Source organism: Mirounga leonina, unplaced genomic scaffold, assembly GCF_011800145.1.
Source record: "Mirounga leonina isolate KUSES-001 unplaced genomic scaffold, KU_Mleo_1.0 Mir_91, whole genome shotgun sequence".
Lineage (NCBI taxonomy): Eukaryota > Metazoa > Chordata > Mammalia > Carnivora > Phocidae > Mirounga > Mirounga leonina.
The window spans coordinates 50581759-50609758 of record NW_023270839.1 but is presented as its reverse complement, the minus strand read 5'-3'; the positions used below and the strand labels follow the sequence as shown (position 1 = coordinate 50609758).

At 40.2% G+C, this 28000-nt stretch overlaps 1 protein-coding gene across 1 annotated transcript; it reads left to right on the top strand.

The window, feature by feature from the left end:
- Positions 1-11: 11 nt before the first annotated feature.
- Positions 12-28000, top strand: FBXO22 (F-box protein 22). Its single transcript, XM_034993538.1, has 7 exons — positions 12-252; positions 589-727; positions 5154-5241; positions 6150-6245; positions 10535-10699; positions 24805-24970; positions 27575-28000. The coding sequence occupies exons 1-7, from the start codon at positions 98-100 to the stop codon at positions 27990-27992; spliced, it is 1227 nt and encodes a 408-aa protein (XP_034849429.1). The 5' UTR covers positions 12-97; the 3' UTR covers positions 27993-28000.

Here is a 28000-nt window from a genome sequence, read left to right as displayed (position 1 = left end):
CGCGCCTGCTCAGTGCGCGCTGGCTGGGAGGTCTGGTGCCGGCCTCACCAGTGCCTTCCGAGTAGCCGTAGTGCTTGCTCGGCGGGGTTGGTGAGGAATGGAGGTGGTGGGTGGCTGTGGTGATCATGGTGGTGGTGATCGCCGAGGCTCCTCCGCGGACCCACAGAGCACCTTTGTGTTGGGTAACCTAGCGGAGGTGGTGGAGCGTGTCCTCACCTTCCTGCCCGCCAAGGCGTTGCTGCGGGTAGCAGGGTGAGGAGAGAGGAGGCGGGAAGCTTACTTCGGGACATGCCTCGGGCTTGCCCTGGCTGGCGGGGCGGGCAGACACCATCGGGACCCACGGCTGCCCCCGGCTCCCTTCTCCTCCCCCGAGGTGATGCCCCCATCCGCCTACCGTACCCCTGTGCCTGTCTCGGGGACTCTTCCCCCAGGGGCGAGGTGCGCCCTAAGGTTTTCTCCGCCCCCCGGTTCTCCCTCCGAATCTGCGCCCCGACACCTCCCGCTCTGGGGCTTTTGATCCCGCAGGAATCTCCTGCTGGAGAGGGGAATGAACGTCCCTTCACAACCCTTTGTGGTTTGCGCCCCCAGCGTGTGCCGCTTATGGAGGGAGTGTGTTCGTCGAGTGTTGCGGACGCATCGGAGTGTGACCTGGATCTCCGCGGGATTGGCGGATGCTGGCCACCTGGAGGAGCATTGCTTGGTGCGCGTGGTAGCAGAGGAGCTTGAGGCAAGTAAGAAGGCGTGTGGTGCACAGTTCTTTGCGGGGTTGTTGGGTCAGCCTTTGCGAACTCAATCTTTTTCTTTTTAATCTTTATTTTGTGTGTGATCCTATTCTTTCTAAATTACGGAACATTTTCTCGTGACACGAAAAGGTTTTATAAACACACGTAAGGATGTGCCATGATTTATTTGACCGTTCTTCAGATGTTGGGCATTTTGTGTATACAGATTTTTACTATTATAATAACGTTGTGGAGGACCTCCCCTTTACCTGCTTCCTTTGAAGCAGATATTGTTGTCACTGTTTGGCAGGGAAGGCAGCTGGGTTTCTTTTTGCTTTAGCGTCACATTAAAAAGCCAAGAACCAATACTTAAACCCAAATATTTCAGCCGCTGGTCCTGTACTCTTTTGTTTTGTATCTCTGGTCCCCCAATTTCAAAAGATGGGCAAAACCTGGGGAGGTAATGACTTGAACTGTGGAATCAAAGGGGCAGCCTTCTTGAGCACAGGTGACTGTAAGGCTGTGGTATCTCGTTTGCCAGTGGGACAGAGCTCTTTGAGAGTAAATTATCAATCTCATGTTCTTTCGCTTCCTTATACTTTAGTGCGCATTACACACAAGACTATTCTACATCATCACAATGCAATCATCAGTCAGGAAATTCTTATTGATACATTTCTGTTATCCATTCCTCAGAATCCTTTCAGACGTTGCCAGTTGTCCCATATGTCCCCCATGTTCCTCATAACAAAATAATTCAGATTAGACTCTTGGGTTGGTTTTGGTCATTTTTAAAATTTTTTTTTAAAGATTTTATTTATTTATTTGAGAGAGAGCGAGCAAGCCAGGGGAGAGGGACAAACAAACTCCGCGCTGAGTGCAGAGCTGGACATTGGGCTCCCATCTCACAACCCTGAGATCATGACCTTAGACGAAATCAAGAGTTCTAGGCTTAACCGACTGAACCACCCAGGCACCCCTGTCATTTCTTTAATTTTTGACGTGGAGCAGTTTCTCAAGCTTTGCTTGGCTTTCACAACTTTGACAAGTATGTAAATTACAGGCCAGTTACTTTGTAGAACACAGTTTCTTAGATTCAGATTATATATCTTTGGCAGGAATATCACAGAAGTGATGCTGTGCTCTTCTAGTTTCATCCTATCAGGTAGTATGTGATTTCCATTTCTGTCCCATTACTGGTGTTAGTACCTTTGATAATTTAATTAAGGTGGTGTGTGCCAGATGTCACTCCTGTAAAATTACTCTTTTCCACTGTAATTAGTATTTTGTGAGGAGAGACTTTGAAACTATGTAAATATTCTGTTTCAGTTTTTTTCATTTATTTCTGTGCAGACTCTCTTAGTCTCTTATTTTATTCAATGGAATATAATCTATCAGTATTTATTTTGATATCCGAATTGTCCCCAGTTTGGCAATCAGGAGCCCCTTCAGCTGGTTTCAGGGTCTTTTAGAGATGAGTCCATCACCTTTGAGCACCTCCTTGCTTTCTGGCACAAGATGTTCTAAGCTCATCTTTTGTCTGCTTTAATCCTGGAATCAGCCATTTCTTTAAAGAGCTCTGGTTCCTTTTAGTGGAGAATGGTGATATTTCATGGTATTTAAAAGCCAAGATCTGGACAGCTCATTGCTGTTAAAGGGTTTGCTGCTCTGGAGCCCAGTGGAACAGAGCCAAGGAATATATGTGTATGCGTGTGTGTTGTGTGTACATATGCATATACACACACAACACACACATCCATACATACACACCTTTACAACTATATTTTTATATATATGGAAATTCATGAGTTTGCACAAGTACATCCAATTCCAGTCCAACACAGGATTCTTTCCAGTTTTCTTTTCTCTTAGGTCATATTTGTACCTACCTTTTGGAGAGTGAGAAACCTGACTCTCATCACTCTTAATATGTAGGTATTAGACAAATGCCCCATAACTGACCAATCTTGTGTTTCCCCCTTATTTTCTCCTTACTCTGTTTGGGTTCTAGGAGTCAGACCCGAAGTGGACAGTATCCAAAGGCAGGCTTGCAGAAAACTTTCTTCTTTGCATTTTGGCTCAAATCCTTCCCAGTCTAGTTCTAGAAGTTGTCATTTGGAGAAATTCGAAATGCAGACAGACTTCCATAAAGATGTTCTTTGCAGCATCATTTATTATAAGGGAAATTGAAAATAACCTAATATTTAGAAATAAAGTCACTTAATGATGAACTGCAAGATACATTAGTGACAAGAAAAAAATGTTCATGTCATAAGTGAAGAAGGCAGATTATGAAATTATATTTACTATAATCTGAGTTACTGAAAACAAAAAAGGAAGAACAGAAAAGAAATAAGCTAAAATGTTAGCAAAAGTTTCCTTTCAGGGTAGAATTGCATGATTTTTTTTTAACGTTTTAAATTATTTTCTGTGGTTTTTTTTTTTTTCCCTTCAAATTTTTACCACGGCAGGTATTATTTTTATATAGCTTTAAAAGTTTGTACAATAAAATGGCTGTTATAGCCACACAGATTTAGATAGGAACTCATTTTTGGTGCATATTAGCTGCCAGTCTCTGAAAAAGTTACCTAATCTCTCTGAGCTTCAGGTTCTATCTCCATAAAATGAAAAGACAATAAGAATTTTCCTCATACCCTTTAAGAGTTGTTCTAAGGTTTAAATCTTGGAAAGGTAATGCATATAATATATTACCTGCAGTACCAGGGATAATGATGTTTTCAATAAATGAAATTATTCTCTATTATCAGTGTCATTATTAAAATTCAGATAGTAACGCCCTTAAAGAAATTTATTCTAGTAAACGCTAATGTGGTTAGACAAAAACATGGAAATACCTTGTACAAATCATGCTGGTTTTTTTGTGCTTGCCAAATTACCTAATGGACATGAGACTATTATAACTGTAAAGAAAGGTGGTTTAACTTTTTTATTAGAAAGATTTTAAAGTCCACTAAAAATTTTATGAAATTGGGAACTTCTTTGAATGATGGAATGAGGTTTTAGTTGTCTCACATTGTGCTTTAAGAACATTTCCTATTGAGGACTGTCATTGTCACTGCTTCTGATGAGAATTAGGAAGGAAGACTCAGCAATTGCTTTTCATTGGGTACTAGGAAAGAGAATTATAAAACCTCAGGACTAGACTTTTTATCTTATTACTCCCTATACCAGATATCACAAACTCAATGACTCCAAAGTTAGGCAGATGACTAAGTTGGTTTAGGGTAACATAGGGAGCAGTAAAGCCATGGCATACCAGGGAGTACTTGCCTGCATTTAGCCCCCATCAAGAGGAATGCAGTTGAAGTGGTGTTAGAATGTCTAGTTTTTGAAAAGAATCTGGAAGTCCACATTTTCTGTAACTATTTTGTGGAATTTGAAATAATTGGTAACCAAATTATTTTCTTCGAAATGCTGTGTGGGCCATGAGAACTATATCCATAAGTTATCAGCCCTGGAGCCACCACAGGGTCATCATTCTGTCTCAGTATCTTTTTTGAGTTTGTCTATATGGAATCTACTCTGAAACATCTTGACATTCCCCCAAATTACAGTGGATGAACTTTTTTTTTTTCCATTTAATCCACGTTGAGGCTTTACTATATGTGAGTACTTCATTCCATTCTGACAGTAAAAATATTTGAAAATAACCAGCTTAGGAAAAAAATATGTTCATCCTTGTGTTTCATTCAGCCATGTTGCCACTTGTCTGTAATGTGACATTTAGTGGAAAACAGGAGTCTGAATAAGCCCAGCTCGTGAGGCACAAGTACAAATGACTGGGATGTAAGGTATGTCACATATGAGGTCCAGGGTACTGCAGGTGTCTCAGAAAAGGTTTTGTAGGGGAGGTGGCACTTTAAGGGGTCTCTTGGGGGAAACAGTCTTAAGTACAAAATGAAGAGAGCTGTAGGAGAATCTGTACAGCAGCGTGTGTGTCTGGATTAAAGTAAGCAAAAAGGTCCCTGGAGGGAGCTAGTTGGTAAGGTGGAAATGAAGGCCTGGCCTATTTCATTTGGTGGGCAATGAAAAGAGGAGTGATAGAGTTTGTATGCCTTCCCTTTGTTGCTGAGGTTTTTCTGTGATTGTGGTGCCTATTCAAATAAAGCAAGTAGCACCTTTTGCTGGCATTTAATGTTTTGGTTTAAGAGTTTAAATTATGAAAATGAACTTTTGAATCAGGCTGGAATGGGTTTGACTTGAAGAAATAATAGATGCTCAAATGAATGACCTGAAAAGGTAAGAGCATGAGTGAAAAATGAATGGGAAGTGGTTGGACTCAGAAAGCTAACATTGACCTAAAAAGGGAGGGTACGCCGACAGCAGTTTGGACCAGGGCAGAACTTTAAGGGACCATGAGAGCACTCATGGATTCATGTGATCTAATTCCGTTTTTGTTTTTCTTAGCAGAATGTTCACATCTTACCACAGACAGTTCTTTACATGGCTGACTCCGAAACTTTCATTAATCTGGAAGAGTGTCGTGGCCACAAGAGAGGTAAATATCAAAAGAAAAGGTTTGTGGGTTTTTTGTTCCTTATGTACCTCTGGAATTAAATATTGTCCTAGTCTTGAGAGTTACTGACTTTCTGAGGCTCTGGGCCTTCTCCCTATTATAGCATGCATGAATATATTGTCTTTGAAACTTGAGGGGCCCTTTCTGCTTCAAAGATTGATTTCTAAACCTTGCAGTAGTACAGTTAAAACAAATTCTTTAGAAAGATGTCTTTCTCATTTTGAACTACTTTAATACTCCAGGCATTTCTTTGGCTATTGAAGCCTTCTATTGTGTGATGGGGACCCATTTAGGGACACGGAAGTTATACTGTGCCTTGTTTTTGACTCTGCTAAGAGAAGAAGTAGACCAAGTGTCCCAAGCTGAGCACACTGAGGCCCAGAGCTAGACCTGGGTTATCACTGTCTAATTTGAATCCAGGTGACTGTTGCTTATGCAATGAAAAAGTCATGCTCTACTATCACCTAAACAGAGAGATAACAACAGCAAGTTAAAATTTTGCTGCTGCTGCTAAATTTAACATCACTGGGGCAAAAACAGTATATGAACCAAGCAAGAAAGGCAAATTGGTGATGCTAAGGGTCAGATTTAGAATTTAAAATATAAAACAGGCCCCAAATGGGAAAATGTTTTCATCAAAGTTTTTAAGCCTTTTTTTTTTGAAGTAAGCTCCACACGGGGCTTGAACTCACAACCCTGAGATCCAGACCTAAACTGATATTAGGAGTCAGATGTTAACTGACTGAGCCACCCAGGGGCCCCATTGACTTTCTTAAGCACTCTGGTGTAAATGACTTAAACTTTATTCAGTGTTTGCTTTTCCCCCCCATACAATCAGATTTGACCTAAAATGAATAACATGTAATAATTTTGCTACTGTATTATTACAGCAAGGAAAAGAACTACTATGGAAGCAGCATTTGCCCTTGAGAAGCTATTCCCAAAACAATGCCAAGTCCTTGGGATTGTGACCCCAGGAATTGTAGGTGAGAGAAAATACCAATTTGATGATTTCCTGCCTTGCAGTAATGTGGGGTCCCGTAGATGGGTGAATTACTTGTAGCTTAAAAACACATTTATATTTTTGGCCATTCAAAATGCCATAAAGTTAGTCGTATTTACCATGGTATTATATTTGACTTCTATTAGTGTTCTTTAGGTTATTGTGGTTAGTATTCCCAGTCTCAGGGCTGTCTATATAAACCAAATGTGATGCATGTCTTTCCAGGGGAGCCATTCATAAGAGAGGAAAAGCTCACATTCTCCCTCTCTCCAAATTAGAAAGCATTAAGTGAGCATTCTCACTTTAGTCAGTTCAGTATCCTCGTTTCTGGCGGGCAGGGGTTAGGAGCTACAGTAGACCTTCTTAGGAAATTTCTGTTTCTCTGCTTGGAGACCATGGTTTGAAGTTTATAGTGTGAAATTATACTCCTTCCCAAGTTTGCTGCTGGTGATTTTTACTGGTTTTTATTATTGTTGGTTCTTTTCTATAGCTCATAGGGGAGAGATACTCTATTGAGGCAGTCATGGTGCAGTGGGTCAGGTGCCAGGATTAGAATCCCAGCTGTACTTAGTATCTCTCTGTATGACTTTGGGCAAGTTACCTAACTTCAGAGGGCTTTAGTTTCTCCATATATGAAATAGAGATGATTGATAATCCCTCTTGGGAAGGTTATGAAGATGAAATGAGTTCACACATGAAAAGTAGTCAGAGTAGAGATGTGCAGGAATCAGAGTAAATGTTAGCTATTAGGATTTTCTTTGTTCCACTCAGTAGTACTCCATAATTGGCATTTTTAATCTTCACTGAGAGACTTTTGATCTGAAATAAGAGTCTTATACGGTGAAGTACAAAGGATTTCAAGTGTTTACAAATGAATAAGGGTAAATACCTGGTTGATGGGGACTATTTCATCTCTCCCATTATCAGCTCCCCACCCCATACTATTACATCTGCCTCTCACTACACATTTCATTTCTCATTGGATTAAAAAAAATGATAACAGTAACCATGGTTTTCTTTTAACTTTTGAATTTTCCTTAAATGAGTCATCTAGGTTTTGCCATTACTGGTTGTTAGCAAATGCTTATATAGAATAGTAGCTTCATCATTTTCTTAGGCCTCACTACCTCACCCCCTTTGGCTTTTTCAAAGCCTATTCACATTTCTCCTTTCTAAAATTTCAGCTGGGGGTTGGAGGCAGGGGAGGGAGGGTGGACTTGGGGAGGACCCTATTGTGAGGGTGGGGGGTCTACCTTAAGCCTTCCTTTTGTGCTTGCCTTACTCTGAAGGAATTTTAATTTTGTCTGTTCCAAGTTCCCTTATGATCTTGGTGTCAGGAGTAGGTGCCAGTCCCATTCCCGCTTGTGTTTTCTTGGACACGCTTACTGGTTTTGATTGCCCTGCAGCTGGGTACTTTCTTTGAGCCAGTTCCACGCATGTCCCAACAAAACTTCCACCAAGACGGTTGGTTGGATTCCTTTTTCTTAGGCCACAGTGTAGTGATTGTTTCTAAAACAGCCATTGGCTATTGGCCCATCTCCATTCTTTAGGTTCAAAAAACTTAAGGTTTGAGAAAATTCGTTCATTCTTATATGTACAGAGGTCATTATCTTTCTTTTAAGGTGAACTTTACTTCCAGTGACTTGCACAATCTTAAGTGTACAATTTAATGAGTTTTGACAAATGTATACCCTTATGTAACCTACACGCCAGTCAAGATAGAGAATATTTCCATCACCTCAGGAAGTTCCTTCATGTCCTTTTCCTGTTGATCTCTGCCTGCAAAGGAAACCCCAGTTCTGATTTCTGCAGCCATACATTAGTTTGCCTATTGTTGAATGTCATATAAATGGAACCATACAGTATATACTCTTTTTATGTTTTGGCTAAGTTTTTACTCCGTATAAATATTTTTAACAACATATTTTTGAAATTATGTTACCTTGTGTATCAGTAATTCATTTAAAAATTATTCGGTATTATTCTGTTATATAAATAGACTGTTTTTCCACTCTATCTCTGATGGAGATTTGGATTGATTCACATTCCTGGCTATTTTGAATGATGCTGTTGTGAACATTTTTTTTTTTAAGATTTTATTTATTGAGAGAGAGAGAGAGAGAGTGCAAGCAAGAGCCAGGGGGAGGGACAGAGAGAGAAGCAGACTCCCCACTGAGCAGGGAGCCCACGGGGCTAGATCCCAGGACCCTGAGCTGAATCAAGAGTCGATTGTTTGTAACAGACTGAGCTACCCGGGCGCCCCCCGTGTTGTGAACATTTTTATGTAAGTCTTCTTGTGGACCTGGGTTTGTTCTTGGAAGAGATGGGTCTTGGGGTTGGTTTATGTTTAACTTTGTAAGAAACTGCCAAACTGTTTTCCAGAGTTGTTCCGTTTTATACTCACCAGCAATGAATGAGGGTTTCAGTTGCTCATTGCTACATATCCTCACTAACACTTAGTGTCTTCAAATGAGTCTTTTCATTTTAACCATTGTAGTGGGTATAAGGGGGCTTCTTGTGGTGGTTTTAATTTGAATTACTCCAATGAGTGTAGTTATGTTGAGTATCTTTTCCGATGTTGGCTATTTGTATATCTGTTTTTGTGAAGTATCCAAGTCTTCTAGTGATTTTTTTTTATTGGATTGTTTCTATGTTTGAGTTGAAGTTGTTTATGTATTCTAATTCAAGACCTTTACAAGTATAGGTGTTGTAAATATTTTCTCCCAGTCTGTTGCTGGTTTTCTTTCTCTCAACAGTGTCTTTGATGACCAGTGAACTTTTATTTTGGTGAAATCCAGTTTATTTATTTTTCTTCTTTTCTGGTGAATGTTTTTTATGTCCTCTCCAAGAAATCTTTGCCTATCTCAAAGTCACAAAGATACTCTCTTATGTGGTTTTAGCTCTTCTATTTAGTTCTGTGACCTAACTTGAATTAATTATTGTGTATGGCATAAGGTAGAGGTTTAAGGTTTTTTGTTTGTTTTTTCATATGTTATCCACTTATTTCATCACTCTTTGTTGAAGATTTTTCTTTCCTCTAATCGCCTTGGCACCTTTGTTAAAAATAATTGCATGTTTGGTAGGTCTGTTTCTGGATTTAATTCTGTTCCATTGATATATTTGTTTATCCTTAAGCCAAGGCCATATTACTGTAGGTCCTGATATTCTTTTTAAAGATTGATTAGTGTAGGTTTCGATGCTCCTTTTAAAAATTGTTTTGGCTATCTAGGTTCTTCCCATTTCCACATATATTTTAGAATCAGCCTGTTCATTTCTTTTTTTTTAATTTGGTGATAAAGGTACTGTGTGCATATATATCACACACACACATACTTTATACATTTGTCAGTATTTTTAAGATAATTTTTTTAAAATTTTACTTTATTATGTTATGTTAATCACCATACATTACATCATTAGTTTTTGATGTAGTGTTCCATGAGTCATTGTTTGCGTATAACACCCAGTGCTCCATTCAATATGTGCCCTCCTTAATACCCCTCACTGGGCTAACCCATCCCCCCACCCCCCTCCCCTCTAGAACCCTCAGTTTGTTTTTCAGAGTCCATAGTCTCTCATGGTTTGTCCCCCCCTCTTTTTTTTCCCTTATTTTTCCCTTATTTTTCCCTTCCTACTATTTTTCCCCTTCCTACTTTTTTTCCCTTCCTACTATTTTTCCCTTATTTTTCCCTTCCTACTATTTTTTTTTTTTTTAACATATAATGTATTATTTGTTTCAGAGGTACAGGTCTGTGATTCAACAGTCTTGCACAATTCACAGTGCTCACCATAGCACATACCCTCCCCAGTGTCTGTCATCCAGCCACACCATCCCTCCCTCCCCCACCACTCCAGCAACCCTCAGCTTGTAGGATAATTTTTTAAAAGTAGAATTGCTGTGATGTATTTTTTTACCCCCAGCTTCTTATTTGGAAAAACTTCAAATCTTCAAAGTTGAAGAATGATAGAATAGTAAACATCCATATTCCTTTTGGAGATTGACCAGTTTAAAAATTTTTGCAACAGTTGCTTCTTTTTCTGTTTATAAAAACATTTCTTTCTGAACCGTTTAAAAGTCGATTGCAGACATCATGACACTACCCCTAAAATTTCAAAGCTGACAAACTTTTACTCAGCTTTTAACTTGATTATCTCAGTTATGCAAACTGCAGTTACCCAGGTGGGGCTGGATACATATCAAATGAAGTGTTACCAAATGAAACTTCAGTTTTTATTAAATCTGTTCATGAAACTGTTTAACTTTTTTCCTAGTGACTCCAATGGGATCAGGTAACAATCGACCTCAGGAAATAGAAATTGGAGAGTCTGGTTTTGCTCTATTATTCCCTCAAATTGAAGGAATAAAAATACAACCCTTTCATTTTATTAAGGACCCAAAGAATTTAACACTAGAAAGACATCAACTCACCGAAGTAGGTAAGTCACTGTTATTTACCATTAATTGCCCAATTTGTTGATTGATTTTGTTTGTTCCTTTAACAGAGTCTAAATTAAGTATACAGGTTACTAGAGATGTGGATAATTCAAACTAGTGATTCACAGAGGCTACTGCTTGGTAAAATTGATTTACTTACTTTTATTTACTTATTTTTGATGGGCTGAGCAATTTTTTTTTTACTTTTTTATTTTAAAAAGAACTTTTAATTTACTTTTTAAATTATTTTACTTACGTTAAAGCCTGAGAGAACCAGAGATGAAAAATTTTCCAAAAATACTCTTGCTAATAAATGTATTTGTATTTAATACTGAATTTTGAAGCACTTCTTTCTCATTGAATATTTAATCATTTGCCTTATTTTTGTTTTCTGAAAAGTTTTTTAAAGCATTTTTTTTTACAGTAATAAAAGGCATTGTGAAAAAATTTTTAGAAGATAGAGGTTGGTTCTGTGTCAGCTAATTAGAAAGATGGGAATAAGTATAGTGAACTTGATATGTTTTTGAAAAGCTGTAAGTTAAAGCAAAGTCTGTCAGACAAGGATTTACTAAGACATGTCAGAGGAAGATTGGTCAGAGTAGACAGGTCAATAAAGGCGATTTTGAAGAGGTGAAGGGTTGGCTTAATTTCCAGGATCTAATGAGAAATCTTAATTTAATATAGTAAGCAACAAAGTAGTTACTCAAGCAGAACCGTGTTAAGACTTTTTGTCTACCTCTACAAATGAACTGACTGGCATTAACTCATTAAAAAAAAAATCTGTTGGCATAAAAAATATTGACTTGATTTATACAGGTAGAGGTAAAGCACGGGAAGTTTCGACCTCTAGTCTGTGGGGTAAGGCAGGGTACTCTAGCTAATACGAATGCAGGCTTATAGGTGCCCTAGTTCTGCTACTTTCCAACTTTCTAGTTTAGGACAAGTTTCTTAACTTTCCTAAGCCTCTGTTTCCCATCTATAAAGTGGAAATAACTAACTTACAGAGTTGTAAGGATTAGATGAAATGACTTATGTAAAGCACTTAGCAAGATACCTTGCTCTGTAGATGGTAGGCTAATGTTGGCCTCTGTATCTTAGGGAGGCTTTGCAGTGGGTCACAGTGATCCATCTGCAGTGTAGCCTTGTGATATGTGGAGGAATAGACTTGAGGGAGCTCAGGAAAAGGACATTCAGTGAAAGGGCAGCAAAGGTCTTGGGTATTCTTATCATCCCATTCAGAAGCATCATGCCAGAGGAACATGCACATGTCTTGGCTGATGGTGACAATGATAATTAATACTGAGGCATTGTAACCTGGGTCCTGAGTTACATGCTATTTCTAATCCTCATGACAGCTTTGCTAGGTAGAGAAATTGTCACAGGGTGTTGTCGGCGAGGAAACTAAACTCTTGCAAGAGTAGAGAGTAAAGGCTCTTAGACTACATGATACATAAAGAGAGGACCAGAGTTACCTGTATTGATAAAGCGACCTGAAATCAAGGATGCCAAACATTCGCTAAGGAAAACTTCAGATTGTGCCTTAACTGACCTAATGTTAACTACAAAGGCAGAAAGAATTTAGGAGCGAATGTGACTGTGTAGCCAAACCAGAGACTTTGTCATGTTATAATGAGACTTTTTGGAAGGCTGGCTTGAGTTAATAGTGCTCAGCAAACCAGATCTCTCTTAGATTGGTGGTTAGAAATTTGTGGGTCTGAAACTCAAGAGGGAGTTGAGGTCAGAGTCGTTGGTTTGAGAGAGCCATTTGCATATAGCCTTGCAGTCTGTCTGCAAAGAGTATCCAGGACGGCTTAGTACAGATTTTGGAAAATATTCCAGCAGCAGATTTAGAACAAGGAAGAAGAGATACAGTTTGATGCTGACAAGAGGATGGGTATGTTCATTGGGTTCATGATATAGAAATATATGTTAATTTCATTCAGCTTATTGAAAGGTCCCATAGGGTTAGAAAAATTAATTGGATGCAGATTCTGTTTCAGTGCTGTTCCAGGAAGGGTGTGACAGATACATACGTAATTATAATCCAAGTGAGAAAATGAGGCGTGCCTCTATAAGAGAGGTCTGGATAGATTGCGGTAAGGATTGCCAGCGGGAGGGAGAATGAGGAGGCTTCGTGGAGCAAGTAGCATTTAAGGCTTTGAAGGATGAGAAACATGAAAGTTAAGAGTGGTAATAGGATAGGCTAAATGATTAGCAGAAACCTAGGCACAGAGCCAGGTAATGAGAGCATGTAGGGGAAGTAGTAAACATTTCACTTTTGCAAACAAACATGGGGCACAGTGAGGCCAGGCTAGGGAGTATTGTCAGTAAATGGCAACTGTTAACCAGAAATGTTCTCCTAGTAGCAAATGTGACCCTCCCTAATGGGGAGATACTGCAGGCAGAAAGACTAGTTAGGAGCCCCCTGCAAGGGTCTAGGCAAGAAATAATACCAAAGCGTGAAGAGCAGGAAATTGATTGGAGAAAATTAGCAGATGATTAGATATGAAAGAGAAGGGAGACTGGGTGACTCACTGATAACTTTGAGTTTTGTACTTAAGAGAGTGGGGTGCTGATGGTACAGAGAACGGAAATCAAGAACACTGGGGCAGGAGGAGCAGGATTGGGAAAAATCAGACTCCATTACACAGGCTTGTTTGGCCTTTAATTCAGTGCTCTTGCTGAAGGTCATATTGCCAGACCTTCTCTGTGCTATCTCTTTTGTTCAGAAGTGAGGATGGTACCTCCTGGGCACATACTCTCTCCTCTGTCCCACAGCACCTTGGGAATCGTGATGAAAGTCCTGATCACAGCACTGCTTGAAGCTAGAAGCCTAGTTTTGTCATTTTACAAGAAAGAGCCAAAATCTTGAGCAAAATAAACCATCCATTTTATGATAAAATAGTTACTGGATTTGTGAAACCTTGTTTGCATTATAGCGCTAAGCATAGGAATCACAAAAACAAGTGAAAAGCAGGCCCATGTTTATTCTGCTCTGTGAAGTGTTCGTATTGGTATCCTTTCCGGAACTGTTTGATGTCAACAATTTTGGTTTATTCCAAGGCATCATTTTCATCCTGTTGATGGTATTCTGAAATTGAAGCTTTGCTCAGATTGAGGTGATAATCTCTATCCTTTCACAGATAATCTCTATCCTTCACATATGTGGACATCCAGATTTCCCGTATTCTGAATCTGGATCATTGTCTGTTATGTGCTCAAGAAGATGGAGGAATCTGAGGTGGGCAGGGAGTGAGTGGTTGGAGGCTACAACCATGCTGGGATGTGCCTTCTCCATAGAGTCCTGGCCTGCATTCCTACACCAAATACTTGGGGCAACTCTTCTGTGTTCTGTAATATCGGAAAGCACCCCCCTCTTCATGGTAGTATCCCACAGGGGTCAGCAGACTTTTTCTGTAAAGGGCCAGATAGTAAATTAGGTTTTGCCAGCCTTACAGTCTCAGTGCATCTGTTCAGCTCTGCCATTGGAGTGCAAAGGCAGCTATAGACAATACATAAACAAACGGCTGGGTTCCAGTAAAACTTTATTTACAAAAATGTGGGGGTGGGTAGATTTGGTGCGTGAGCTATAGTTTGTCTTTCCCTGCCTTACAGTGCTTGGCCACAGTGATTAGAAGATCTGTGAAGGCCCACAGTAAGCAATGAAGTGGCTCAGTTAAAAAAACGCATGAAATTGGCAGTACCTCTGAAGACAGGGACCTTGCATTTGAGAATTCTAGTTCTTCTAGACCTTGTGTGTAGAGGATGTCATAGTCTGACCCAGCATCATAGTATATGTAATATCATACACACAGCTTATTTCATTCTTTTTGAACTTACCAAAAATGGCACATTTTTACAATAAGGCATAAGGTTGTTCTAAGGTCTGTGTGTTCTAAGGTCTGTTAAAAATAGTCTCGGGCAGGGGGCGCCTGGGTGGCTCAGTTGGTAAAGCATCTGCCTTCGGCTCAGGTCATGATCCCGGGGTCCTGAGATTGAACCCTGTGTGGGGCTCCCTGCTCAGTGGGGAGTCTGCTTCTCCCTCTTCCTCTGCCCCTCTCTCCCCACTCGTGTTCTCTCTCTGTCTCAAATAAATAAATAAAATCTTAAAAAAAAAAAAATCTCTGGGATGAAAAAAAATATATGCATGGGCCAGCACTTAATTCGTGAGAAGGGTAGAAACACCTCACCAAAGCTTCAGAAAAAGCCATTGTTTGTTCATTTAGAAACTGTTTGCATGCATGGCACATGCCAGTCACTGTATGTGTGGGACTCTAGAAATACATTGTTAAGTTCCTGCCTTCTGGAGCTTCAAGTCTAGCAGAACAGACCAATTTTGAATAAAGTACCACAGATGTGAAATGTGTACCAAGTAAAAGCACAGAGGTGCTAGAAAACATATAACCATGGGACTCAAAATCTAGTGTGGGGTGGTGGGAAAGTGACATTTGGACAGGGCCCTAAGAAGTGAACTAGAATGGGGAAGGGTCCCTCAGATGCGGAGTAGGGAGGAGTATTATAGGTGGTCTTTACCTTCTTTCTAGATTGCTGACAAAAATAGAGCAAGGTAGCCTAAGATCAAGGACAGGAAATAGAAAGGGCCTGGTAATGCACATTCAGGATTGAAATGCCATGGATTCACATGCCCCTTTGTGAAACCTAGTGTGTCTGGAGAAGTGGGGACAGCAAGGAGTGGGGGAGTGTGATGTGAGGTGAAGTTGTAGAGGCAAGCTGGGGCCACATCATGCCCATAAAACATAGTAAGGATTTTACATATTTAAGGGCAGTGGGAAGCCAGGATTCTAAACAAAAGAGTGACAGAATCAGATAGGTCTTTTTATAATACCCCTCTGGCTGCAGTGTGGCCATCAATTTGGAGGAATATGAGAGCAGATACAGGAAAAACAGGAGGCTGTTGTAGTGGTTAAGGCAAGAGGTGATGGCAGGTGGAGGTGAAGAGACATAGATGGATTCAGGACAGAGTTTTGAGATGGAATCAACAGGATGTAGTGACTGATTAAAATGTTGGGTTTTGAGAGTGAGGGAAGTGGCCGCCATGTCACCCAGGTTTCTGGCCAGCACAGTTGCATGGTAGCATCTCCTGAGGGAAGGGAGACAGACTGGATTGGACATGTTGAATTTGAGATGGGGACACTGATTAGACAGTTGAATGTATAGTTCTGGAGTTCAGAGAATAGTCAGGACTAAAGATATAAATTTGGGAATCACCAGGTAATTAATGGTAATTGAAGCAAATAGAAACCAGCTCAGTAATGGGAGGAGAAAGAGGAGAGGAAGGAAGCTCAGCAGTTTGTATTGCTTGTTCAGGGTTGACTGAGTGATGTAACACTGCAGCCGAGCTCAGGAGGTTCACTGGTTGGGGTGCATTCTGTTAAACACAACCCAAAGAAGTGTTGACAGCAAGGAACTTTTTGTTATTTGTTAAAAGTAGCTCCCAAAGCACTGGCTCCCTGTGGAGTCTGTACAGGAAGATTTTATTCAGTGTATTAGTGGGTGGGGGCGGGGAGCTTGATATACATTGAGGAACTTACACATATTCTGTTATTTTTAGGCATTTTGGTTCAGTTGCCCATGCCTAGCATGTCAGCATGCTGTGCATAAATCCTATGTTCAAAAAATGGCAGAAAACTCTGCCCATAGGAGGTCTTAGTATTACAGTGAGCTAAAGTTAACTTCAGGACAACTCAGGGGCTCTTGCATAGGTCCTCAGCCTCAATCCAGCGCAAACTGGCTCACCGAAGGTGAACACCTGGCCCAGTGTCTCCTTGGTGAGAACTGCTGGCTCTGCAGAACAGAACACATAATCTTCCTTGCTTTTGTCCCTTCCCTCCTCCCTCCTGCTGATAGCTTCCCTCTGAGTAGCTCCCTGTTGAATCCTAGTTAGCAGTACCCTGATGTCCTCTCTTGTGCTTTTGTTAAAGACTTTACTGAGACTCCTCAGTGAGGAAGTTGTTCAGCAATTTCCTAACTTTTCTTTGAAACAGTTCGTATCTAAATAAAATCTTACATTGGGTACCAACATAAAAATAAAGCGAGCAGAGCAGAGCTGCTTGGGTTGAAGGGAGGATGGAATGTCTACAGCTGCAGCCGCTTCACTTCTCCTCTGTCTCCCCCTGGGCACCTTTGAACTTCTTACCCAGCAGAGCATATTGTAATGAAGGGAGGAATCCCACCTTAAGATGGTCTGCAGTTCTTTCCTGAAGGCTTCAAGTTGTTCAGTAAAGTGGCTCTAAGCATGAAAGCAGTACCTGGCAGTCTCTGACCGCCACTGCCCCCCCCCCCCCATCCTTTTAAGACAGAAGAGCTGGAGAAGGCAGCTTCAGGACTGCTGATTGCTTTTCAATGAGCTTGAGCTTAAGAGCCAGGGCTTTTTTTCCTCCCTGGAGAATGCTTGAGGTACATCAGACACTGCCTCACACCTGTGATTCTCTTTCTCTTTTACAAACACATCCTTCTGACATTGTCCTGGGCAAAGCTCAACCTGTAAGAGTGCCCTTGGGGCCCAGTGGTTTTCTAGGTTTCAGTTTTATTTGTAGACATTGACATCAGGAAAGATCTTCCACTCATTTGTACATTTTAGGTACCGCATGTAAGATTTAATCATTGTATTGTTAGCTAGGATTCATTTGCAAATATCTTCTCCCATTCTGTCAGTTGTCTTTTGGTTTTGTTGACTGTTTCTTTGTGCAAAAGCTTTTTGTCTTGCTGAAGTCGCAGTAGTTCATTTTGGCCTTGCTTCCCTTGCCTTTGAAGATGTGTCTAGGAAGAAGTTGCTGCGGCCGAGGTCAAAGAGGTTGCTGCCTGTGTTCTCAAGGATTTTGATGGATTCCTGTGTCACCTTGAGGTCTTTCATCCATTTTGAGTCTACTTTTGTGTGTGATGTAAGGAAATGGTCCAGTTTCATTCTTCTGCATGTGGCTGTCCAATTTTCCCAACACCATTTGTTGAAGAGATTGTCTTTATTCCATTGGATATTCTTTCTTGCTTTGTTGAAAATTAGTTGACCATAGAGTTGAGGGTCCATTTCTGGGGTCTCCATTCTGTTCCATTGATCTTTAGGTCCTGTTTTGTGCCAGTACCATACGGTCTTGATGATGACAGCTTTGTAATAGAGCTGGAAGTCAGGGATTGTGATGCCACCAGCTTTGCTTTTCTTTTTCAACATTCCTCTGGCTATTCAAGGTCTTTTCTGGTTCCATACAAATTTTAGGATTATTTGTTCCATTTCTTTGAAAAAAGTTGATGGTATTTTGATGGGGATTGCATTAAATGTGTAGATTGCTCTAGGTAGCATTGACATCTTCACAATATTTGTTCTTCCAATCCATGAGCATGGAACGTTTTTCCATTTCTTTGTGTCTTCCTCAATTTCTTTCATGAGTATTTTATAGTTTTCTGAGTAAAGATCCTTTGTCTCTTTGGTTAGATTTATTCCTAGGTATCTTATGGTTTTGGGTACAATTGTAAATGGGATCGACTCCTTAATTTCTCTTTCTTCTGTCTTGTTGTTGGCGTATAGGAATGCCACTGACTTCTGTGCATTGATTTTATATCCTGCCACTTGATTGAATTCCTGTAGGAGTTCTAGCAGTTTTGGGGTGGAGTCTTTTGGGTTTTCCACATAAAGTATCATATCATCTGCAAAGAGTGAGAGTTTGACTTCTTCTTTGCCAATTTGGATGCCTTTGATTTCTTTTTGTTGTCTGATTGCTGTGGCTAGGACTTCCAATACTATGTTGAATAGCAGTGGTGATAGTGGACATCCCTGCCGCGTTCCTGACCTTAGGGGGAAAGCTCTCAGTTCTTCCCCATTGAAAATGATATTCACTGGGTTTTTCATAGATGGCTTTTAAGATATTGAGGTATCTACCCTCTATCCCTACACTGTGAAGAGTTTTTATCAGGAAAGGATGCTGTAGTTTGTCAAATGCTTTTTCTGATCTATTGAGAGGATCATATGGTTCTTGTTCTTTTATGTATTGTATCACATTGATTTGTGGATGTTGAACCACCCTTGCAGCCCCAGGAATAAATCCCACTTGGTCTTGGGGAATAATCCTCTTAATGTACTGTTGGATCCTATTGGCTAGTATTTTGTTGAGAATTTTGGCATCAGTGATCATCAAGATACCGGTCTGTAATTCTCCCTTTTGGTGGGGTCTTTGTCTGGTTTTGGGATCAAGGTAATGCTGGCCTCATAAAAAGAGTTTGGAAGCTTTCCTTCCATTTCTATTTTTTAGAACAGTTTCAGAAGAATAGGTACTAATTCTTCTTTAACTGGTAGAATTCCCTTGGGAAGCTATCTGGCCCTGGGCTCTTGTTTGTTGGGAGAGTTTTGATTACTCCTTCAATTTCCTTGGTGGTTATTGGTCTGTTCAGATTGTCTGTTTCTTCCTGGTTCATTCTTGGTAGTTTATAAGTGTCCAGGAATGCATCCATTTCTTCTAGATTATCTAATTTGTGGGCATATAGTTGCTCATAATATGTTCTTAAACTTGTATTTCTTTGGTGTTGGTTGTGCTCTCTCGTCTTTCATTCATGATTTTATTTATTTGGGTCCTCTTTTCTTTTTGATAAGTCTGGCCAGGGGTTTATCAATCTTACTAATTCTTTCAATGAACCACCTCCTACTTTTGTTGATCTGTTCTACTGTTCTTTTGGTTTCTATTTCATTGATTTCTGCTCTGATCTTTATTATTTCCCTTCTCCTGCTGGGTTTAGGCTTTATTTGCTGTTCTTTCTCCAGCTCCTTTAGGTGTAGGGTTAGGTTGTGTATTTGAGGCCTTTCTTGTTTCTTGAGAAAGGCTTGTATTGTTATATACTTTCCTCCTAGGACTGCCTTTGCTGCATCCCAAAGATTTTGAACAGTTGTGTTTTCATTTTCATTAGTTTCCATGAATTTTTAAAATTTTTCTTTAATTTCCTAGTTGACCCATTCATTCTTTAGTAGGATGCTCTTTAGCCTCCATGTATTTTGAGTTCTTCCCAACTTTCCTCTTGTGATTGAGTTCCAGTCTCAAAGCATTGTACTCTGAAAATATGCAGGGAATAATCTCTATCTTTTGGTATCTGTTGTGACCCAGTATGTGATCTCTTCTGGAGAAAGTTCCGTATGCACTCTAGAAGAATGAGTGTTCTGTTGTTTTAGGATGGAATGTTCTGTATCTGTGAAGTCCATCTGGTCCAGTGTGTCAGTGAAAGCCCTTATTTTTTTGTTGATCTTTTGCTTCAATGATCTTCAATATGTTTCTTTGATTTTGTTATTAATTGGTTTATATAATTGGCTGCTCCCATGTTAAGGACATAAATATTTGCAATTACTAGATCTTGTTGGCTAGACCCTTTAAGTATGATACAGTGTCCTTCCTCGTCTCTTATTACAGTCTTTGGTTTAAAATCTAATTTGTCTGATATAAGGATTGCCACCCCAGCTTTCTTTTGATGTCCATTAGCATGATAAATGGTTTTCCACCCTCCAACTTTCAATCTGGGTGTGTCTTTGGGTCTAAAATGAGTCTCTTGCAGACAGCATATCGATGGGTCTTGCTTTTTTATCCAGTCTGATACAGTGGGTCTTTTGATTGGGGCATTTAGCCCATTTACATTCAGGGTTACTATTGAAAGATAGTGCCATTGTATTGCCTGTAAGGTGACTGTTACTGTATATTGTCTGTGTTCCTTTCTGGTCTGTGTTACTTTTGGGCTCTCTTTTGCTTAAAGGACCCCTTTTAGTATTTCTTGTGGGGCTGGTTTGGTGATCAATCTTTTAGTTTCTGTTTGTCCTGGAAGCACTATCTCTCCTATTTTCAGTGACAGCCTAGCTGGATAAAGTATTCTTGGCTGCATATTTTGCTCATTTAATGCTCTGAATATATCCTGCCAGTCCTTTCTGGCCTGCCAGGTCTCTGTGGATAGGTGTGCTGCCAATCTAATGTTTCTACTGTTGTAGGTTACAGACCTTGTCCCGAGCTGCTTTCAGGATTTTCTCTTTGTCTCTGAGATTTGTACGTTTTATATTAGATGTCGGGGTGTTGACCTATTTTTACTAATTTTGAGAGGGGTTCTCTGTGCCTCCTGGATTTTGATGCCTGTTTCCTTCCCCAATTTGGGGACGTTCTCTGCTGTAACTTGCTCCAATATACCTTCGGCCCCTCTCTCTCTTTCTTCTTCTTCTGGGATCCCAATTATTCTAATATTGTTTTGCTTCATGGTATCATTTATCTCTTGAATTCTCCCCTCATGGTCCGGTAGTTGTTTATCTTTCTTTTTCTGAGCTTCTTGATTCTCCATCATTTGGTTTTCTATATATCTAATTCTCTCTTCTGCCTCATTTATCCTAGCAGTTAGAGCCTCCCATTTTTTATTGCATCTCATTAACAGCCTGTTTGATTTTGACTTGGTTAGATTTTAGTTCTTTTATTTCTCCAGAAAGGGATTCTCTAGTGTCTTCTGTGCTTTTTTCAAGCCCAGCTACTATCTTTATAATCGTTATTCTGAACTCTAGTTCCTGCATCTTACTAATGTCCATATTGATTAGGTCCCTGGCAGTCGGTATTGCATCTTGTTCTATTTTTTGAGGTGAATTTTTCCATCTTGTCATTTTGTCGAGGGTAGAATAGATGAACGAGAGAACAAAATGCTCAAAGGGTAACAACGACCCCAGAGAAATGAAATATACACTAAAGAAACCAGGTGAGACCCGCAACCAGGGGGAAAAGAAAAAAGAGGGAAAAAAAGAATATGATCAGGCTGGTGAATAGAACAGAGCTATACACTAGATTTTGGGTCTATTTTGGTCTGTTAGAAGAAACTGCATCCCAAAATTTTAAAGAACGAAAAGCTTATATATATATGTGTGTGTGTGTATAAGGTTAAATACAATGAAGGGATAGAATATGACTATAAAAATGAAAATTAAAAAAGATTTTAAAAAAGGAACTGATAAGTTGGTTGAAAAAGAAGAAAAATTCTTTAAAAAAAAAATTTTTTTTAAATTAACTCCGCCCCGGAGAAGCTGAGAACTGGGGGCCCCGCTCCTCAGTGAGCCCCCAGAGAAAAGCAGTTAATCACTCCTGTCTCCCTGGTCTCCGGCCGCACTCTGTGCTCACCCAGCCTGTGACCCAGCATTTCTATCCCTGGCGCATGACCCCGTGTGGAGTCTCCAAACCCAGCAGATCCCTGCAGTGCACTCCCGTGCCACTTCTCCTGGGGGAGGAAGGGGAGTCTCCCCGGATCTGCCACTTGTTGGGTCCCTGCTGGAGGAGCAGTGGCCCGACTGTGCCGTGGATCATGGTTTATGGCAACCCCGAGCTGAGAGCCCACTCCTCGGCTCTGTCTCTGCAGCCGGCTTCCCCGCTCCAATACCTGGGAGCTCTGCTGCACTCAGGCACCCCCGGTCTTTCTGTGACCCCGAGGGTCCTGAGACCACACTGTCCCACGAGGGTTCCACCCCCGCTTAGCCACTGGAGTGACGTCCCTCAGCTGAGCCGATTTCTAAAAGTTGCGATTTTGTGTTCCGCGGCTCTATCACTTGCCAGAAGCAGCGGACGGAGGCCCCCTCCCCCGCTGTCTATCCTCCCGAATATCGCCTTGGATTCACTTCTCTGCACGTCCTACCTTCCAGAAAGTGGTCGCTTTTCTGTTCAGAGAGTTGCTGCTATTCTTTTCTTCAATATCCTGTTGAGTTCGCAGGTGTTCGGAATGGTTTGATCCCTATCCAGCTGAATTCCTGGGATTCTATCGAAGGACTAAGTTTTTAAATTATATGGAGATTTCACAGAGAATCTTGAGGGAGGCACTTGCAGTGATCAGATGCAAAGCAGAGAAAAATGTTGCTAAAACCTAACTGATGGTACCTGCTTTGTTTTAGAAGCTACCCAGCCCATAAAAAACTTAAGTGACAGGAAGGCGGTGTCAATGATCTTTTATGCTTTCTTGCCCTTGTGGTCAGCTTCATTTAGATATGGGAGCAGAGGGCTAGAAAACTCAGACCTTAAGAGGGTGGCGGGGGCTTACTCCCAGGCCACAGTGGTGGCAGAATACAGTCCCCAGCCCACCATGCCTCCCTCAGTTGTAGAGCAATAGAGGAAGATGTGCAAAGTACTGGCTGTGTGTTTGTTAAATAAATGAGGGCGGTGCCTTTAAAATACTCAGATGAGAATGTTTAGTAGACAATTATAAAAGAGGGTCTAGAACTTAGAAAACAGTAGGGAAGGTAGAGCTTTAGAAGCTTTAGGTTTCTGAAACCTAAAACTCTGAGAGGAGGTGTGGGTTTTAATCTAGAGCCTACCATGTTACTCTCCTGGGCTGGTCATTTTCTGGGATTAGGAGCCCTTGTAAAGTAAGACTAGACAATTGATCCCACAGCCCTCTTCCAACCCTGAAAATTCATTTTAGAAAAGAAAAAACATTCTTTCCAAATGTGCTGCTCTGGTCTTTGTGGGGACAAAAGATCTTTTAGTATTGGTTTAGGGTATATGGTATCATGAAAGTATTGGATTTGTATAGTAATATCCTTTTCATTCTCCAGATCAGTGATTTATTGTGTAGAGAATTAAAAGTGGACCAGTGGAAGTGTCCCTTGATAAGCCATTATTTGGTGTTAGTAATTAGTCATTCCCCTGCCCCACACCTCAATTTCCTTAATGAGCCTGATTTCTTTTTTTTTTTTTAATTTTACTTATTTATATGACAGAGAGAGGTAGAGCAAGAACACAAGCAGGGGGAGTGGGAGAGGGAGAAGCAGGCTTCCTGCTGAGCAGGGAGCCCGATGCAGGGCTCGATCCCAGGACCCTGGGATCGTGACCTGAGCCAAAGGCAGATGCTTAACGACTGAGCCACCAAGGTGCCCCATGAGCCTGATTTCTGATGACCTTCACCTTAGGTCTGTCAAGATGGAAGTCATGTGGCTGACTCAGTGGAAACACGAGTGTGGGTTAGGTGTTGGATTTTTTTTTTCCTTTCCAGTTACGAGTTTGATAATGCCAGAAAATTTCAAATTGATAGTCTTAAAGTGCCCAGAGGCTCAGGTGAAAGCTGGGGAGTTTGTGAGGGAGTGCAGGAGTATAGCAGGTCTCCTTTTGGGCTATATCGTCCCCTAATGGAAGCTCCTTTTGTCCATATGCTACAGAATTGAACATTTTCTTGCTTTGGAAAGAGTTTGAAATCCATCTTCACTCCCACCCCCTTTCTTGGAAAAGGTGCATTGGGCCTATATGTATTTTCATGATGTATCAGTTTCCTGAGGCTGCTGTAACAAATGACCACAAACTTAGGGACTTAAAGCAACAGAAATGTATCCTGTCACAGTACGAGAGTCTGAAATCAAGGTGTTGAAAGGGCGGCACCCCCTTTGGAGACTCTAGGGTGAATCTCTTCTTTATCTCTTCCACCTTCTGGTGATTATTGATAGTCCTTATGGTTGCATCACTCCAGTTTCTGCTTCTGTGGTCACATTGCCTCCTGTTATGTCTGTGTCTCTTGTATATCTCTTCTAAGGACATTTATCATAGTATTTATGGAGCCTGCCTGGATAATAACAGATGATCTCATCTCAAGATCCTTAATCACATCTGCAAAGACCCTTTTCCCAAATGGGTTCCACATTGATGATACATTTTTGGGGGGACCACCATTAAACATACTACAGGTGGTTGGCACCTTTTCTGTCTATTTTCTCCAGATCTTTATATTATCACTACTGCTAACTCTGTTCTGTGTAAACCAGCATTCCCTTTCATTCCAGGTGATGGCCTGTATAGCGATTACATCAAGCTCCACCACAGGTGCTCCTCAGTCCCATAGCTGCTTCCTAATTTGTGTTGAGTGTGGGTTGTATTATTTTCAAATAGCTGTTTCATTTTTTTAATGGGGAAAATTAATTGCAGCAAACATTTTGAACAGTGTTAACGTTTGTAAAAAAAAAATTAAAAAGGAAACAGGATAGCTTCAGCAGTAAACTGCACATAACTGCAAGTCATTAGCAGAAACATTTCATTTTGCAAAAATGTAGAAAATAAGATAGTAATAAAATTTGATATACCTCTTTGAAGGCTATCTTTAATTGTTGCTCTTCTTTTCTCTGCAGGCCTTTTAGATAACCCTGAGCTTCGTGTGGTCCTGGTATTTGGCTATAATTGCTGTAAGGTGGGAGCCAGTAATTATCTGCAGCGAGTCGTCAGCACTTTCAGTGATATGAACGTCATCTTGGCTGGAGGCCAGGTAGACAACCTGGCATCACTGACCTCTGACAGGTATGTCTCGTGTGCTTCTGATTTCACCTATACATGACCAGAAATGTTCTCAGGTTTTTCTTACCTTGGGTTTTTAAAATACCCGTTTACAGAATTGCTAAGCTAACGGTTCATTCCATTTTATAATACTCCACATAATTCTGCTTACAGTTAAAGAATGAAATTTTTATGTTGTCTTCTAATAACTTATTCTTAATTGGATTCATACTCAAAATTGATTTTCAACATTGTCTATTGGTATCTCCCCTGACAGCTCTGTACCCTATACAACTGCAGTGATCACTTCCTCTGTAGTTCTGTTTTCTCCTCTAAAGGAAACACATGCTCAAACAGTGAATCTTCATGGTAAAACTTCTTAGAGCCTCTGATATGCCCAGTGCTATAGAAATCCTCTAGAGAGGGAATGACAGTTCTCAAATCTGTGGAGCATCTTGGATGCCTGTTGGTATGACTTGGCACACATTTTGGGAAATGTTATAGTAGATCTTTTTGAAAGCTTCTTTTTGATTTTGTTACTAAGGCTTTTGCTTTCGTAGATGAATAATACTTGCTTCAGTTACCTTCGGAGCCATTACTCCCTTTCCATTTTGAATGAGAGTTTGTAGTATTTTTTGAGTCTGAGCTGATTAAATGGACATGAATATCCAAAAGTAGGAAAATGAAAATTTCTTATCCCCAGATACTTCCTGCACACTAGTATTCATTTCTCACTATATTTGTGTTTAGTGCTTGGATACTAGAGTGGTGAAATGGCAACAGATGTTAGAGATCAGTGTCTTTAAAAGCAATGCAAATCATCCCAGTTAAAATTTCCCTTCTGGAAGTCTCCACTGATTGATCGGCTTCAGCTGATCAGGGATCAGGGAAAGCAAATACAGATGACCCTTGAACAATGCCTGCGCAGTTGAAAATCCATGTATAACTTGTGACTCCCCAACAACTTAACTACTAATAGCCTACTGTTGACCAGAAGCCGTACCGATAACATGAACAATTAACACATATATGTATTCTTAAAAGAAGGAAAGCTAAGAAAACATAATGTTATTATAAAAATCATAAGGAAATACATTTACAGTACTGTACTTATCAAGAAAAATCCACATGTAAATGGATGCATGTTGTTCAAGGGTCACCTGTAGCTAAATCGAGGTCCCTGGACTACCGGTGAGGAAGAAGCGAGGAAAGCAAGTGCACTGAATTCTAAGCAGTAGGATATCAGACATTGGACTTCATACATAAATACACCTAATTCTCAGTAATTACCTGTGGATTATTTCTCCTCTTGCCTGATTTTCTCTGTCTTTGCTTTTACCTCTAAATTGTATACAATAGGGCAGTGATGATTTAATACCTCATTTACCTTTGAAATGTCAATCGCACTCAAGACCAGACATACAGCATCTGATATGCGAGCCTGTTAGTGTGGTCAGGTGTCTGTATATCATCTTTTTATACCTATTATGGGAAATATCCCTCAAGAATTATTACCCTTTACACGACACATTAATTTTAATGTGGTCTTCCCACTGTGTCAGTGGGTAAGAGAAGCCATTGAGTAAATCAAAGTTCCATTTTAATAGTGTCCAGATACCACCTTGCCAAAAAAAAAAGGTAAGTCATTCTTTGAGGCAAGATATTGACATACACGTTGCAATGGTAGGCCAAAGAGTAAATGTAATAAAGTTAAAGGAGCAGTGGACTTCAGAAGGTGGATTCTCCTCAGAAACAGGTTTTGCTACTAAGCTAGCCTTATTATCTTAGTCACTTAAGCTTTTTGAGTTAAGTTTCTTGTTAGCTCAGTGAATCTTGCCCATTTCATCAACTCACATGTTCGTAAACATGACAGAAATAATAAGGTATTTGTTTTTCCCCTGTAGGTGTTCACTGTATTATGCTTTATAACTTTGACACTTTATGTTTTCTTTAGTAAGGATAAAATATTTCCTTAAGAAAAACAGGCAAATATAAACAAAACATGTTTTACCTTTAGGTTAAGCTGAATTCTAGACTGAAAGTAATAAATAAGACACAGCAATGGAATCTTGTTTCTTTATGGACCAAACAACATTTAAAGCTAAAACTTCTGGAGTTAACAGGTTCTTAATAAAATTATCGTCCATGATTAAATATCTAATATATCTTTTTTAGAATGTGACAGCCGAGATAAGGGGGAGAAAGATACCAAACATGTAAATAATACCAGAAAACTTTATTTAACAGATATCATTGTGCGTATGAATAAAATTTTTAAGATTCCTTTAAGAAAGTGAGAAAGGTTTAAGGATACTTTATATCTTTCTAAAAACCCAGGATGGTTTTCAGAAATCTTTGTGGAGATGCATTTGCCCCTCGAATTTGTGACTAAAAAAATAGTTGCTTACTTCTTCCATAGATCTGCTTCCCTGTGTTCTTTTAAATGTATTCATAATTTAATTTTTAATCCCTATTACACTGCTTTTATCTGGGAAGGTGAGCCTCAGACTGGGTGTAGGCTCTTTAAGGCAGCAGCTCCTAACCAGTGAATCAGGAGTTTTCTTTTACACTTTAAAGTTTATATTTTGTTTTATGATGTATCACATACCACACTCTTCTAAATTACAGACACCCTCTAGATATTGATGCCACTGGTGTAGTTGGACTGTCATTTAGTGGACACCGAATCCAGAGTGCCACCGTGCTACTCAACGAAGATGTCAATGACGAGAAGACTGTTGAGGCTGCAATGCAGCGCCTTAAAGCTGCCAACATTCCAGAACGGAATACCATTGGCTTCATGTTTGCATGTGTTGGCCGGGGCTTTCAGTATTATAGAGCCAAGGGGAACGTTGAAGCTGATGCATTCAGAAAGTTTTTTCCTAGTGTTCCTTTATTTGGCTTCTTTGGAAATGGAGAAATTGGATGCGATCGCATAGTCACTGGGAACTTTATATTGAAGAAATGTAATGAGGTAAAGGATGATGATCTGTTTCACAGCTATACAACAATAATGGCCCTGATTCATCTTGGGTCACCTAAATAAAGCCTCCT

Excerpts from the sequence above, each read along its gene's own strand:
- FBXO22 (XM_034993538.1), top strand. The coding sequence starts at position 98 with ATGGAGGTGGTGGGTGGCTGTGGTGATCATGGTGGTGGTGATCGCCGA. Across the intron at positions 5,242-6,149 it reads GTGTCGTGGCCACAAGAGAG|CAAGGAAAAGAACTACTATG; the intron begins GTAAATATCAAA and ends GTATTATTACAG. Across the intron at positions 6,246-10,534 it reads TGTGACCCCAGGAATTGTAG|TGACTCCAATGGGATCAGGT; the intron begins GTGAGAGAAAAT and ends CTTTTTTCCTAG.